The sequence below is a fragment of the Oryzias latipes genome, chromosome 10, assembly GCF_002234675.1.
Source record: "Oryzias latipes chromosome 10, ASM223467v1".
Classification (NCBI taxonomy): Eukaryota; Metazoa; Chordata; class Actinopteri; order Beloniformes; family Adrianichthyidae; genus Oryzias; species Oryzias latipes.
In genome coordinates this window covers 30,553,018-30,568,824 of record NC_019868.2, presented here as the reverse complement: position 1 = coordinate 30,568,824, position 15,807 = coordinate 30,553,018, and the positions used below count along the sequence as shown (strand labels likewise).

At 51.7% G+C, this 15,807-nt stretch overlaps 3 protein-coding genes across 7 annotated transcripts; 1 reads left to right on the top strand and 2 right to left on the bottom strand.

Annotated features, from left to right (window-relative positions):
* Positions 1-4,595: 4,595 nt before the first annotated feature.
* On the bottom strand, positions 4,596-9,586 carry b4galt7 (beta-1,4-galactosyltransferase 7). Of its 2 annotated transcripts, none has more exons than XM_023958946.1 (6): positions 9,109-9,586; positions 6,834-7,163; positions 6,535-6,760; positions 5,297-5,380; positions 5,123-5,227; positions 4,596-5,019 (listed from the first exon to the last, which is right to left on the bottom strand). In XM_023958946.1, the coding sequence occupies exons 1-6, from the start codon at positions 9,159-9,161 to the stop codon at positions 4,864-4,866; spliced, it is 954 nt and encodes a 317-aa protein (XP_023814714.1). In that variant the 5' UTR covers positions 9,162-9,586; the 3' UTR covers positions 4,596-4,863. The 2 variants fall into 2 exon arrangements, with proteins under 2 accessions (XP_023814714.1, NP_001098251.1); NM_001104781.1 differs by having other exon boundaries at positions 4,839-5,019; positions 6,834-6,955; positions 8,904-9,172.
* A 1,031-nt stretch (positions 9,587-10,617) lies between these two features.
* LOC101173315 (transmembrane emp24 domain-containing protein 9) lies at positions 10,618-12,759 on the bottom strand. Its single transcript, XM_011480598.3, has 5 exons — positions 12,489-12,759; positions 11,873-11,973; positions 11,545-11,670; positions 11,322-11,468; positions 10,618-11,197 (listed from the first exon to the last, which is right to left on the bottom strand). The coding sequence occupies exons 1-5, from the start codon at positions 12,619-12,621 to the stop codon at positions 11,048-11,050; spliced, it is 657 nt and encodes a 218-aa protein (XP_011478900.1). The 5' UTR covers positions 12,622-12,759; the 3' UTR covers positions 10,618-11,047.
* A 95-nt stretch (positions 12,760-12,854) lies between these two features.
* Positions 12,855-15,516, top strand: LOC101173074 (transmembrane protein 216). 4 transcript variants are annotated; one of them, XM_020706839.2, is made up of 7 exons: positions 12,857-13,406; positions 13,530-13,614; positions 13,913-13,926; positions 13,998-14,091; positions 14,237-14,329; positions 15,113-15,314; positions 15,381-15,516. In XM_020706839.2, the coding sequence occupies exons 2-7, from the start codon at positions 13,605-13,607 to the stop codon at positions 15,394-15,396; spliced, it is 429 nt and encodes a 142-aa protein (XP_020562498.1). In that variant the 5' UTR covers positions 12,857-13,406; positions 13,530-13,604; the 3' UTR covers positions 15,397-15,516. The 4 variants fall into 4 exon arrangements, with proteins under 4 accessions (XP_011478901.1, XP_020562498.1, XP_020562497.1 ...); XM_020706838.2 differs by having other exon boundaries at positions 13,527-13,614; XM_004073684.4 differs by having other exon boundaries at positions 12,857-13,614.
* The last annotated feature ends 291 nt before the right edge of the window (positions 15,517-15,807 follow it).

The window sequence follows — 15,807 nt, the reverse complement described above, 5'->3', positions numbered from 1 at the left end:
AAGATCGTCCCTGGCGTCTGTTTGTCATTTACAGAACTGCAGCAGTCGGTAGACGGAGGACTCAGGGACTCATGGACAGATCCACTGGACTCTGGGGGGGTCTCCGCTCCTGGGGGGTGGAAACCTACGCCGCTACAGGAAGCCCCTGAGGCCACAGAGCGGACTCACCTGGATGAATACACTTGACTGAGAAGAAATGCATGAATGTTCCCGAGCAACACACCTGAAGACAAAAGCAGTGTCTATCACCAGCACCCGCTCACACACCAGACCCCCCCTCTCCGGACACCTGTCAACACCTGGGACGTGGAATAAACATCCTGTGAACCGGTGGAGCAGGTAACATCAGCAGATCAAAGGACGGCGCCGACAGGAACGCGATACCTCCACGTACGTGCTAATTGTCAGGCTCCGATAATCCTGGTAATCCCTATCGGGATCATCCGACTCTCCCAGGATCACTCTCTGATCTCTCATTTGGATGAATCCTGATCTTCTGATTGAGAGTAGCGTGTTCAAACGCGGGAATTTGTGAAGAACATGTGTGGTTCTGGCAGCAGCAGCTGGTTGTTATGGAACCGTTCTATGAAAAAAACATCTATGCGAGCTGAGATAAAGGATGGCAGACTCACACTTCCTCGGCCTTCAGGAGACGTGTTCTTCTCAGGCGGAACGCTGACGTCCAGAAACGTCTGGGTGACCCAGGTGACCCTCCTCCACAGGTGAGGAAGCAGCATTTCAGACTCCCGGTATCTGACTAGAAATCACTGGATTTTTGTTTGAGTAAAAAGTTTTTAAAGTTCTCCTTCTGACCTTTCTGGAGTGTGAACCTTCACTTAATCCAGGGTGAGCCCCGTCTTTACCCAGTAGTGGTTGGGATAGGCTCCAGCAACCCTGGGATCCAAGGATAGGATTAATCAGACTGGGTTTGTAAAGGCAGATCATTCAGGACCTCTGCAGAGATCTTTTCAGAGCAGGAGACCCGAGGAATTGGTGTCAGGCTGTTTCTGCTCCTGCAGAGTCGGGTGGACGTTTGTGGGCGCGTCCCCGGCGGCGCCTACCACACGAGGAGGCGTCTGTCTGTAGCCAGCAGCGGTGGAGGCCATTTACATGGAGCAGAGGCGTCGGCGGAGGTCGTGCAGAGACACATCGTCCCCGCTGCCGGCTTCACGCCAATAGATGAGGTGCTACTTTATAATGGAGTCCGAAACGGCGCTCAGCCGGACTCGTCTGTCGGAGCAGAACTTCCCTCTGGACACGCAGAAGAAGAGCGAGGCGGCCACGAGAAAACACACCCCGTGACGGGGATTCAGTAAAGACGGAGCGCTTCAGCGTCTGGTCGTGTCTCTGCTTGGGTTATGACACCGACGCCGCCGGAGGACATTCCCTCCGTGTTCTTCATCTCAGCTGGCTGTCCGTCATCCTGTCGTCTGATGACAGGAAGTTCTCCAACACTAATGGCGTTCTTTACTGTAGAAAAATGAAGGCGGAGGCTGGTGACAGCACGCCAACCACTCAGACGCTCCATCCCAAACATGCTGAGAAGCTGAGAGAGAAACCTGCTTCATGAAAAGTACTTCCAGGTCATCGTCCAGCTAAAGTGACCCTTTAGCCTCTACATTTGTCATTACAGCAGCTTCAGCATAGACAGCTGATTCTGACGCTAACCTTACGCAGAGTGGGCATCCTGGTTGGAATCTGGTCATAGTAAAGTGCTGCACATCAGTGCAAAGCTGCGCGTCAGAATTAGCTGGAATCGTAGAGTTATAATTGTTTTCTGTAGCTGGAGATGGTCCCTACATGTAAAGGGGAGGAGCCTCCTAAACAGAGGGTGGGATTAAAACATGGTATAATAATCTGTCAACAAGGACCCATAAACGGTAAAAGGCGTATACTTATGTAGCGCTTTCTAGAGGCAAGGAGGGGTTCAGTGTCCTGCCCAAGGACACTTCAACACATGGGAGAGCAAGGCAGGTATCGAACCTGCAATCAGAGGTCAACCGCTGCTCCACGGCCGCCCATAAGGTGAAAGTTCACTCAGTTTGGCTGCAGGAAGTATTAGGCTGGAAGTTCTTGACGCGTCTCCTTCCGGTCAAAGGTGATCTCTTGGTGTGTCCAATGGCCGTCCGGTTTACTGACTAAGAAAAGAACTGGATGGAACCGACCCGGTCCCTTCTGTCTCATAAGTTTAGAAAGTTCTGGATTTCTCTAGAAACTGTCAGAAGAAACCAACCCAGACGCTGTCAGGCCGCCACACAGCTGCCCCCATAAGAGCTTTAGCCTGAAAGATGGTTAGCTTTAACTTTAGCGGTGCAGTGAGAGTGGAATTTCTCCTCAAACCCGTTTTTTCAGGCCTTTGAAGAGAAACATTTGCACCACAGCCTCCTGGATCAGTTAATGTTGGAGTGGAAGCCTCTTCGTTCAGACAGCAGCCGGTGTTTCCATGAAGGACGTGAAGCTCTTTCATGACTAAACTCCTGAAACATCTGCGCAGACGTCTGCGCTGATCCTGAGGTCTGCGCAGACCTCAGGATCAAAGAATCGCCTCAAACATTTGGGCCTGGAGTCCTGCTGAGAAACCAAAGCTGAAATGTTCCAGGGGACCCCCTGGGGGGCTCTCGGGCCTCAGCTTCTGGGCAGCTGTCACTCAGCGTTGGAGGCGCCGTGGGCAGACAGTCATCTCCGTAAAGGTGATCTATGAGCTGCTGTGGAGGACAAATTGCTGCAGGAGGTGAGCGATTAGCTGCACGGCGTGGAGGAGCGGCGTGTTTCCACCTGCAGCCCAGCTATTCCAGAAATGTCATAAAGCCGCACCGCCAGCGGCACGCATGCTTTCCTAGGTAAGAGGGGGCGGAGCCAGTCAGACGTGTACTGTAGAGGCTGACAGTCATCACAGGAGCAGGTCTGAACCCCACTGAGCACATTTAGGTGTGACTGCCCCCCCGAACAGGAAGCTTCTCATTTAAAAGCAAGACTCCTTCATGAGATGCAGAAGGAGGTCAGACACAAGAGTGTTGCCATGGCAATGCACCAAAGAAAGCGGATAATACAGTCATCAAGAGAAAGAGTTGGATAAAGTCAGTCAAGAACAGTTTCTGGTTTTCAGGCGGCTTCATCCCATCAACCGCAGGTCAAAGGTCATCAGAGAGGATGTTATGTGATCCTGGACGCCAGTTTCTTTAACTCCAGCCAAGGCAGTATGGACTCACCAAACTTCTGACATTCTAAGGTCCGGTAACGGCGACGCCCTTTTAAGGTGGGCGGAGTCACGCTTTAGACTGTCCATCAACCTGCTGTCATTTTGTACCAGGAGGTTCTTTGGGGTCTGGAGCAGAGGACGTTTCTACAGATGATCATGAACTTTATCATCCATGAGGAGCGTCCGGCTGCCACAGGTCCCAGACCCCCCCCGCCCTGAACCCATAGCCATGGTTCCTCCTGACCCCCCCGCGGTGAGCTGTTTGAACAGCATCTGTCCGTCAGAATCCAGGCCTGGAGGGCCGGCGTCCTTTACAACCAACCTGAAGCTCCTTTTTGGCTAAACTCACCTGATCCAGGTGATCAGCAGCCGGCCTCCTGCTGGTTCTCCAGAACCAGCAGGAGGCCGGGCCTGCAGGCCTGGATTTGGGCCCCCCGGGTCTAAACCGGTGTGGCCTTTCAGTGTTCTGGTGCTGTAGTCCAGTGTGGTGTGGTGGGCCTCTGTTTTCCAGCTTCAGGGTCAGAGGTCATGAATGGATGTTATAGGCAGGAGCACGGCGCCCTCATGTGATCATGCTCAGTATTACAGCCTAAAACAGGTGTTTGGACACGGGGTTCAAACCCGTGACAGACTCGTGATCCTCTATACCGGGGTCCCGCCGGACCATTGTTTGGTCTAAAATTCCTTCTTTGCTTCTCAAAAAACAAAAACAGGGGAAGGCCCGGGTCAGCAGAATCTCCTCCTGCCCTCCATGAGCAACGGGTTTGAATCCCGGGGGCTGTCACACGCTCTGCTCAGAGGCTCGTGAACCACGAGTGTCTGTCAGGCCGGAGCTTCCAGCAGCAGCCAATCAGAGCGTGCCAGACGCGCCAGAGCCCGGCCATCTGTTGGTGGACGGACGCCACGTTTGGCGTGTTTTTGTCCTTCCAGAAACCGGTCTTTTCCAGAAGTCTGCAGCTTCTTCTCAGACAGGACGGGAACCCGCCACGGAACCATCTGCAGGTTCACCGAGGCTTCGTGGTCACAGAGCCCGGCCCGGTCCAGACGTCTGCAGAACCAGGCGGGAAACGCTGAGGAGCTCAGAGGAACGTCAATGACAGATACCTGGAAGAACTATGACTTTCTGCTGACGTCCTGTTCTAGTTCTGACCGCAGGGTTCTGACACCTGCACAGGTTCTGACACCTGCACAGGTTCTGACACCTGCACAGGTTCTGACACCTGCACAGGTTCTGAGACCTGCACAGGTTCTGACACCTGCACAGGTTCTGAGACCTGCACAGGTTCTGAGACCTGCACAGAGGCAGAGTCCAGAGAACCCGGGGTTCCTTCATGGAGGGGGCGGAGTCTTGTCTGCATCTTCATGGAGCTGAAGGAAGGAAGACAAGACGACAACGGAAAACTGGACGTCTTTATTTTGGCGTGCAGGGCTGCGTTTGCAGAGTCCAGCTGCAGGTGTTTGAGTCGGGGTCACCTGCTGAGACGCCCGCTCCGCTCAGCGCCACTGAACCGCAGAGAGCGGGACACAAAGTTCACTCTGGTCTGGAAAACGCCGTCAAACGTTCTAAAGGAGCCCCGACTCTGATCCCCCCGCCGCCTTCATCAGTTCAGTGGAAGTAAGGGTCAGCGGCTGGACGCCGTTACCGTCGCCGTGACGACAGAGCTCTAGCCCAGCAGGCACCACGGCGTCTGGCTCTGGTCGCACTCCAGCTTGGTGCTGATGACGGTGCAGGGCGCGCCGCCGATGGTCAGCTCCTGCCGGGACTCCACCGCGTACCTGAGGTTGGTCAGCCCCCCCTCCAGGTCCACCTTGAACTGCTCCTAGGGGGGGGGCACAGAGACGGTTCAGGGAGGGGGCCGGGGCTCTGCGGTCCAGTCACAGACATCAAGCCCACAGGAACCAAAGGAGAACTTCAAACAGAACCTGCTTCTGGGACGCCACCCTCTTCTGGTCCCTCTTCCTCCAGGCGGGGTCGTGGAGGTGGAGGAAGGTTTTGGACCCCGTGGTGATGCCGCTGGGCCGGTACAGCTGTGGAAGAAACCACATTCAGCCCGGGTGGGTCTGGATGACCTGAGAGCAGCCCCCCCTTCCCTTTACCTGGAGCTCCGCCTTCCTCAGCCGCCTGTAGAACTCGTCATCCTCGCGACCCCAGCCCCAGAACCGGTTGGACATCCCGTTACACTGCAGGGAAGCAGGAGGAGAAGGTCTGATTCACAGAACCAAGAACAGAACCAAAACCAGCACACAGAAGTTCTGAGAAAGGATCCTCCCCAAAGACAGCAGAAACCGCCCAGTAGGTCCAGAGATCCACAAACCCAAACCGGGAGGTCCAAACACCTCAGCTGCTCCTCAGACTGCAGCGTCCCGACATCAGGAGCATTCAGACAGGAACTTCACCGAGTTCAGAAACCTGCACGTGGCTGTGCACGTGGCTGTGCACGTGAGTGTGCAAGCAAAAAGCCACAGGCGCGCTCTCCTCTGAGTGGTTTAAACCCACTCCATCCTGATGAAGCTGACGGTGTTCAGACTGCTGCCGTCTTCTGCTGACTCTGCAGAGGTCCAACAGCTCCACCCCATGGAGAGCTGAAGACACTGCAGGCCTTCAGTGAGCAGGCCCCCCCACCCCGCCTCACTCAACCGATGAGGAGCCAGAAGAGAAGATGAAGAACCGTCCTTCATCTTTCAGTTTTCCTGAACAATTTGCAGAAGTTTGGCTGCTTTCTGGATGGAAGCAGACAGGAAGCTGCAGAAATGCAGACAGGAAGCTGCAGAAATGCAGACAGGAAGCTGCAGAAATGCAGACAGGAAGCTGCAGAAATGCAGACAGGAAGCTGCAGAAATGCAGACAGGAAGCTGCAGAAATGCAGACAGGAAGCTGCAGAAATGCAGACAGGAAGCAGACAGGACGCTGCAGAAATGCAGACAGGACGCTGCAGAAATGCAGACAGGACGCTGCAGAAATGCAGACAGGAAGCTGCAGAAATGCAGACAGGAAGCTGCAGAAATGCAGACAGGAAGCTGCAGAAATGCAGACAGGAAGCTGCAGAAATGCAGACAGGAAGCAGACAGGACGCTGCAGAAATGCAGACAGGACGCTGCAGAAATGCAGACAGGAAGCTGCAGAAATGCAGACAGGAAGCTGCAGAAATGCAGACAGGAAGCTGCAGAAATGCAGACAGGAAGCTGCAGAAATGCAGACAGGAAGCTGCAGAAATGCAGACAGGAAGCAGACAGGACGCTGCAGAAATGCAGACAGGAAGCTGCAGAAATGCAGACAGGAAGCTGCAGAAATGCAGACAGGAAGCAGAGATGTCTCCAGCGTCTGCAGCTCTTACCATGCGGTAGTGCTTCTTGGTGAGCAGCAGGATTCCTCCCACGTAGGTCTTGTAGTGGTAGAGGGGGTGGAGCTCCGGCGAGGCCACGTGGAAGGGCCCGTCCTCGGGGAAGCCGTAGTCCAGGGCCTCGTTGAGGGGCAGCAGGTCCACGTCGTGCATGGCCAGGTAGTCGGTGTCGTTGCCGCTCTCCAGGTATCCCACGTTGATGAGCGATGCTCGGTTAAACCTGAAACACAAACGTTCGTTTTCTGGCCAAGGCGTGGATCTGGCCTCAGGGAGCGCCGGAGCCCCGCCCTCACCTGTAGTGGTCCACCTGGTTGATGACGAGGATCTTGTGGCGAATCTTCTTTTTGTTCAGGAAGGCGTGCAAGAAGGGAACGAACACCAGCAGCTCCTCGAAGCGCTCCCTGAACGGCACCACCAGCGCCATCTTATGGGGACCCCAGGAGGGATCTTCCTCTGCCGGGGGGGCCGCGGGGCAGGGCCGCAGCGCCGGCTGCTCCTGCGGGGCGCGCGTGTCGTGCTGCGGCGGCGAGGACGGGTCGGCAGAACAGCTGAGCTGCAGCCAGAGCAGAGAGGCGAGCAGCAGCAGCATGCACAGGCCGAACAGCTTGTAGACGGTGCATCGCCTGGAGAAAAGGACGGAGGCCCGCAAGGGTCAAACCAGAACCACAGACTGTCCAGCTTCACATGCAGCATCCTCAGCGATTCCTGTCCGGACTGACCTGGAATGTCTCACTTTACCAAAACCACGGAGGACATGAACTTATCCCATTTCTACTGTTCCTCACTAAAATGTTTCCAGGATTCATTCATTTATCAGAACATTTCCAGGAAAACAATAAAGCAGACAAAGTTCTACTTCATCTAGAAAAACAGAAAAGGAAGAATAATTCAGGACGTAAAGCCACAGAGTTTGATTCAAACGAACATTTGGTTTCATTTGACTGCAGAAAATGTGCTGTTATGACTGAACTGGAGCTGTGGGCAGATGTTATGCAGGAACAACCCAATAATGGATCAATAACAGTATTTGGTCATTATGGCTCATTATGAGTGATGATGGAAACGATGTGATCCAGTCTGGTTCTGAAGTTCAGCTTCCATCTCTGTAGTTTGAGGATCAATGGCTTCATTCAGAACATTTCTGGTAACCCTCTCCTCTATTCTTGATCATAATTTATCATTTAGTTCTCCATGCCTCTGTTTGGTGCAGTGATTCATGTATTGTCCCTCTTTTCCTCTCCCCTCCTGGGGAGTGGGAGTGCTTCCAGACTCCAGTTGGTTCATCCGTGCTCCAGTTCCTGACCGAGTACCTCGTCTCTGCTCCTGCTCCTACACCTGGCTGTGGATCCTGCCTCTGGCTCATCTCTGGCTCGTCTCTGCTCTGTACCTGACCGAGTACCTCGTCTCTGCTCCTGCTCCTACACCTGGCTGTGGTTCCTGTCTCCGGCTCGACTCGCGCCTTTGACTGTCCCCACAACCACGGCTGGATGAAGCTCGTCTGCTGGACTTTATATATGTAGTTGTAGATTTAGATAAGTTAATTCTTCTCTAAGATTTCTGGTAAATCGCCTGTCCGTCCTGGGGGAGGATCCCTCCTTCATGTGCCCCCCCCTGAGGTTTCTTCATTTTTCCGGAATCCTTTTTGTTTAGGAGTTTTTCCTTACCGCGAAGGGGGGTCTAAGGGCAGGGATGCCAGTATAGCTTAGTCAGTTTGTTAGTTCATTTTAGTATTTTTCTATTGAACTCTTTGTATTCGTGATCCTTTTGAGTTCATGTTTGACTTAGAAGCCCATCGAGACGACTGTTGTTGTGATTTTGGGCTATACAAATAAAATTGAATTGAATCGAATTGAATCGTCCTAAAGTGTTCAGATGTCAGTTTGTTAAAGCATTTCAAGGATTTAAGCCGTTTATGTAAAGAAACGTGGCGTTTAAAGGAAAGATCTGTTGTTTTCAATAGGAACACTTGATCATTTGTTTTTTATGTATTTATGTTAAAATGTTTTGTTGGTGCTTCTCAAAGTTTGTTTTTCTCATTTAATTATAAAAATCACATTTTTATTATCTGCAGTGGTTTCTGTTGATAAACGATTTAAATGATTGAATCTGAACATTTGGGAAATCAAACCATTATTTAACACATTCCATCAATTCTCTACGTTCTTTGAAGATGAGGAATGAAAACCATCTGGATCATTTGTGTTGGATTGTGATTTTTTATCCTGTTCTTGTTTTTTTGGGTTTTACTTTCTGATTATTCGGTTCTGACTCTAGAATAAGTTATGTATTTGTATCTTATGTTTTTATTTTTTGTTTATTTTTTCTTCCTATGGACCACATCTGAGTCTGAAATAAAAGTTTGATTGAATAAAAATACGAGCCTCCCTGAACGCAGCACGAGCATCATCATCGCGGTGAGTACTGAGAGTAATCAGATTACTGAGATCTGACGCGTTTAAATGAGATGTGAGAGTCTGGAAGTTCTGGTTAACAATTCTGAGCCCAGTAGAACTTCTGGGCTCGTGCGGTTCCACCATCCCAACAGAACCCCCCCACCCCACCCCCCACCTTCGTTCCTCTTTGAAGTACAACACGGGCTTCCTCCTTGATGAATACATCATCTTCAAAGTCCGGTTCGGCTGCTTCAGGCTCGGTTCTGGAGCTCTTCACGGCGGGCGGCTTTGGTTCGGAGCTTCCCTGGCCTCCCTTTTCCTCATCTCTGCGTCACGATGGGAATCGAACCGGCCTCCATTCTGGATCTCAGAGCTTTCACTCACGGAACCGGACCGGGCCGTCGGCCGCAAGCTGAGGCTGGACACGTAGCGGTTCTCACGCGCCGCGGCTCCGGGTCCTCGCGCGTTTCGGGTTTAGTTCATGTTCCGGTCCAGAGTCTTTCAGAATCAGCCGAATAATGTTTGAATTTAACAAATATTCACGTCCCGGAACCAAAAACAAAATTAAAACAACGTTAACGGGATTTAGACGCAGACAAACGTCAGGAAATGCGGTCCCACGTCTATGTGGGTCCGACAGGAAACAGCCACACAGACTCGATGGTTCCGGTCCTCCTCCTGGATAAATGAGCCGTCAGAAGGTTCGGTTCTGCTCAGAATAGACATGAAATTAGATGGAAATTGTGCAGATTCTCATCAGGTTCTGGTGCACAGAAACCCAGCGGGAAAACAGTTTGAAAAAACTTTATTTACAACAATTATCAAAGTTAGAAGATGGAGGAGCATCTCTGAAAATGAAGATTTGCAGAAAACAGAACAGTCACCTAAACCTCCTTCATTTATCTTATTTACACTGAACGTTTCTTTTGTTCAGAAATGTTGCTGAAGAAAACGACGAATATTTGTCCCCATTCTCTGTTTTTCATTCCAGCTTTCTTATTTTAGAGGAACTGAAATATGAAAAGTGGCCGTTTTGAATCGTACGTGACTAGATACACCATCTAAAATGTTAATTCACTACATTTTAGATATGAACATTATTTATAGGAATCACTTTGCCTATTTTTTTCTATTGAATATTTGGCTTCTTGACCATTCTGAATGATTTGATGAACATTTAATGGAATCACAGAAAGTAGAAACATTCAGAGTCGACACAGACATTCATCCATTTTCTATTCCGTTTTTCCCTTTCGGGGTCACGGGGCTGCTGGAGCCTATCCCGACCACATGTGGACGAAGGCAGGGGACGCCCTGGACAGGTCGCCAGTCTGTTGAAGGGTAGAATGTCCACAATCACACATCCATTCACTCTCCTAGGGACAATTTAGAGTTACCATTCAACCTATGCAGCATGTTTTTGGACCCACGCATGCACAAGGAGAACATACAAACTCCACACAGAAAGGTCCCCATTCATGTCGTTTCTCACGTCCCCCCAGCCGGACTTGAACCGGGGGCCTTCTTGCTGTGGAAATGATGTGAAACGTTTTCATCCCCTTTTCTCAGAAGTGAAGGTTTCTGTCTTTGATTTGGACCCGCCTCAGGACCAAGGCGGGTTTGCCGTCGGTCCCTCTGGTGCTGCTGTCACTTCAGATCAAAGTGGAGACCGACTTCAGCAACATTCAAAACACCCAAACCTTTATTGGGAGCGTGTTCAGAGCAATGTGGCGTGCAGCCTTCACACAAACAGCAACAAAACCTCCACCGACCACGGCGGGCGGCGGATCTTCAAGTTCATGTGAACCTGGAATAACAGCATTGAACAGCTTCGTTTGATAGAAATCAACTTTAATCCATCCTCTCACAAATAGAAACCAAAGTCCAAAACCCAAAAAGATTCACCAAATGAAGGTTTTCTTCTGCAGAAATCAAAGCTGTGATGTCTGCAGAGGAACAGTTTTTGTGCTTCCAGTAAAGCCGCCGTCGCTTCACTTCCTGGGAAATCTCGCGTGCTCAGTAACAAACTGGCAGGACCCTGCTGGACCAAGCAGAGGCTCTTCAGACAGGAGGACAGACTTTCTGCAGAGCGTCTGACCCCGCCCCCTCCAGACCTAGACCAGCTTCTTGGCCTCAAAGAAGCTCTTCAGGTGTCTCATCTGCCAGATGCCGATGGCCACCAGGATGAGGGTCTGGACGATGGACCACCACAGGACGCGCTGGTTGGTGCTCTCGCTGGTCTGGCGGAAACGCTCCTCGCGGTACTGAAAGCAAACGGACAGCAGGGGGCGCTCAGCTGGAGTTCTGCTGTGAAACCTCAAATCAGATGTCTGGACTCAGACGGAGCATCTGCTTCCTGCGGGTTCTGCTCTGCTGGGCTTCACTCACCCTCTGGTAGTTCTGCTCCTTCTGGATCTGGTCCACCTGCTCCACCAGCTGCCGGACCCTCAGCTGCAGCTCCGTCAGCTTGTCCTTGGCGGCGATCTCGGCGTAGTTGTTTGCGTGTTCGCCCACCTGGATGTCCAGGTGAACTCTCTGCGGCAAACAGACGGCGGTTAAAGCCGTGGGTGTGAAGGTAAAGGGGCGGAGCTTACGCCGACCGCCTCCTCACCAGCGTTCCTCCCACAAACAGGGAGAACTTGGAGGAGTTGGAGTGCAGGCAGATCTGGTGCTCTCCGGGCGTGTGCGACGTGAAGGTGAAGCGTCCCTCCGAGCCGTACTGCCGAGACAGGATCACCTGCAGGCGAGGGAGGAGCTTAGAGTCCACTCCACCAAAACCTCCACAGAAGACTAACAGCAGCAGCTCCAAGTCCTCCTCTGGATGTTTACGGAGGTCAGGACGCGGTTGCCGTGGTTACAGAGACCATCTAACGAAGAGACCTTCCTCAAAGTGAGCATCACGGCACTAACGTGTCAGGAGGACCTCCTCCGGCGCTTACCTTCTCGTCAGGATCCTTGACCTCCACAAACATGCCCAGACCCGGGCTGGCCGGCAGGTACTCCTCCTTCTGCTTGTCGTACAGCTGCGTGCGGTAGTTTCCTGCACACAAACACAAGCGCCCCACAGTCAGTGACAACATCCGGCTGAACGCAGCACTTCCGGTCCTTGGACGCGCTGGTCAGGACCGTTGGACCCGCTTTCCCGGTTCTGCAGGAACCTCAGGGAGCGACCGGTCCCAGACAGCTCCTTCAGAACGAACCATCATCAACTCTGGTCCGGACCTCCACCTGCTGGTTCCTCCTGGAGGAGCTGCCTGCCCATTCTCCAGGAGAACCGCTTGGGTTCCTGGTCTAGGTTCGGGGAACGGGCTGGATTCTTCAGGCGGTTTGGTTTGTTATCCGCGTGCTGATAGGATGAAGTTAGCTTAAACCGTCCTCCGTTCCCCGGTAAAAGACCGATCCTACATCCTCACCAACTTCTACTACGAGGTGTTCGCCAACGTCTCCGTTCATCAAACGGTTCACTAACTACTTCTGGCGGCGTTGGGAAACTTTTTGACGGCGAACCGGAACTTTGTGAGCGTTAGCCGCGCGGCAGCTAGCTTAGCCGCTCACCGATGATCATGGTCTCGTCCGGGATCTCCTCGATGAAACATTTCTTCTCGAGCTCTCCGATGTGGAAGTAGAGCGCGGGCGCGCGGCTGCAGAAGAGCGCGAGCAGCAGGAGCGCCAACACGCACGGCTGCATGCTGATCCGGACCGAACCGTCTTCCAGCCGGAACCACCGAGCTCAGACGGAGTCTGCGCGTCCGCAGCAGTGCCACGTAAACCCTGGCGCGCCTTCGACCAATCAGAGCGCTGCGATGGCAAGCTGGGTATTGTAGTTGTGTGCTGGGCAGAGCGGATGACATCAGAACCAGATTGTGAAGGTTCCTCCTCCTCCTGGAGTCACTGTGGGTTTTTTAATTCAACTTCAAAGGATTACACATTCATGTAACTACAATAGAAAGACATAACAAAAGAAAAAAAGAGTAAGATACAAGACAAATAAATAAATAACATTAGAACCGTAGTTCAGAGAACTAGGGATTGTCATTTAACATGTGATCTTCAATGAAAATTGACAGTTTTATTGCATTTAAAATATAAACAGATCTCTTTATGAAATGTATTGAATAATGATTTGATTTGTAAAAATCTGCCTTTTATAGATGAAAAATTTCCCAAAAATTAATAAAGTATTAAATGCCAAACTAAATAAGTTATCACCAGAAACGACTCCAAATAATACAATGTGTAATACAATGTGTTTTGTAACCAAATAGAAATAAGAAAATTTGAAGAGAACCACCAAAAGAAATCCTCCCAAAACCTGTTAGTATTTATACATTTAATAAACAGATGATCAAGTGTTTCTATGTTGATGTCGCAGAAAGAACAGTTATTTTCTTTAAATGAGGTCTCTGAGGGTCCAACAGGAAACAGCAACAGAAACCCGCATGTCACGTGATTTCAGACCATTGATGATAAAAGGTAACATCGACTAATTATGTATTTAGAGTGATTCAGTGGTGAAACTGAAGAACATCCATTAATAAAATAATGTGAAATTGTTTCAAATATTAGTGTCTTCTGTTTGCTCATCCTGACCAGCAGGGGGCAGCACGGAGCCCCGCCTGACGCTGTCCAGGGAAGAAGAGCCGTTTCCATAGCGACCACAGCGGCTCAAACATGGCGCCTGGTGAGTGTTTTCTTATCATCGTCGCAGAAAGAACGGCGCAAAAACCGCAGGCCGTCTTTCCCCGTCATTTTTCTGCAGCTATCAGAGACGGACGGAAACACTTCCGGTCCGCCGTTGATTTCCGGTTAGCGGCTAAAAACATTCCCACTCGGTGTTTACCTCTGAAACGTTCTTAAACCACCGTCTAAAGCTAAAGATAATCCGGTCCAACAACCGTCACGTCTCCTAAACGCTTCTTAAGCCTCACGTTCAGTTTCACTCTCAGTTTGACAACATTTTTGTCTCACCGCGTCTGCAGGGAGCCGACCAATCGTATCCTTCTGCTGTCAGAGGGGGCGGGGCCTGTCCACCAGCCGCAGTTGTCCTTGACCACGCCTCCTCAGCTGTCCTCCACGCCTCTGCAGGTGCTGCTCTACCTGAACAGCTGGTACTTTGCCGCTTTCTACCTGGCGGAGATCCTCATGTTCATCTACAAAGGTGTGTGGCCCCGCCCCCCTGCAGGTTCACCACGGCTTCACCTGAGAATGAAGCCGAAGGTGTCGTAGAACCTCCAGCCTGTCCTCTGTTCCTCTGCTGGACGTCATGGAGGAGCGTCTGACGGTTGCTGCTGGTGTCGCTGCAGGGATCCTGCTGCCGTACCCGTCTGACAATCTGGTCCTGGATGTGGTCCTGCTGCTCCTCTTCCTCGCTCTGGAGGCTCTGCGCATCTTTTACGGTGACGCCAAACACAAACATCTGCTTTGCTTTCTCCAGAACCGCAAGTGCGGCTGAGAGGTTCTGGAGAACAAAGATGGAACATGCAGGATGAAGAGGATGCAGACGGGCCTGACATTGGTGCTGGATGAGCTAACGTCAGAACAATCACGGTTCTATGCTAGCATGGAAGTGTCAGAAAGACCAAGAATGTGGTTTTCAGATTTAAAAAGGACTTCAGAGCATGAAAGGCATGCTGGGATGTGTAAACGATGATGATGCTGGAGATCAAAGCAGGAAGAAGCTTGGTTCCGTGTGTGAATGTGTGACCTTCATCGTTGTGTTCGGAGCTCCGCCTCTGAAGGTTCTGTTGAAGCGGAACCTTCGGTGCAGAACCTCTCCACGCCCGTCTGAGCGGTGGTCCAATGAGGAGAGAGCGTTCTCACTCTTCACCTGGACGGCCTCCCAGACGGAGGTGGAGGGTTCTCCTCCTGGGTTCCAGGGTTCTGTCTGTGGAAGTGACATGACCCCCCCCCCCCCCCCCCACGCCAGAATTTATATCCAGCTATGAAAAAATGATCAGTTGTGTTTTTGCTTTCAAGTTGAGGCTAAATGAAAGTCGGTTTGAGGAGGAGTGGTTCTTCCTTGCACCAGTGGGCATGAAGGGGTTAAAGCATCTCTGCAGACGTTTGCTGCCTGGAAACATCAGACTCAAACCTGCGGCGAAGCGTTCAGCCGCTCAGGCTCTGTGCTGGTTCTCAAGGCCGGCTGCAGGCGCTGACGCTGTCCCCCTGTGTCGATTCAGGCTGGAAGGGGAACCTGTGTGAGCGCTCCCTGACCTCCTGCCTGTCGCTCTTCATCCTGGTCTCTTGTGCGGCGCTCGCCGTCTACTACCTGCTGCTGCAGACCTTCGTTCTGCGGCTGGAGTTCCTGCTCTGCGCCGTCCTGCTCTGCTTCTACGGCCTGGAGTTCCTGCTGGGATTCATCGCCTTATCTTCCTTCTCCAGGTACCCTGAGCCCGCAGGCCGGTTCTGAGAGCCGGGAAGTCTTTGACCCTCGATGTTCTTGTGCAGGTCCAAGGTGTACTGAGGACAGAAGAGCGGTTCTCTGGAGCCCAGAGGGACACCAGGACAGTTGTTAGCATATGTGCCGCTGACACAAGTTTCTGTGATTCTTCAGGGATTTTTGTAAATAAACATTTTTCTGCAGCTTTGTGAGTTCTGTGTGTCACCAAAATCAGATGAAGCCGGCCACGGGCCACTAGAACCTCCACAGGTCTGAGTTTCAGCTGGAAAACCTTTGATCTGTGTTTGCATGAAGGCTGTCCGTCCTCTTTTCTTAGGAATCACGAGGCCGTCCCTCAGCTGTCAGTGCGCAGAAACATCTGCGCAGAAACGCAGACGGGTCCATCTGCGCAGAAACGCAGACGAGTCAATCTGCGCAGAAACGCAGATGGGTCCATCTGCGCAGAAACGCAGACGGGTCCATCTGCGCAGAAAC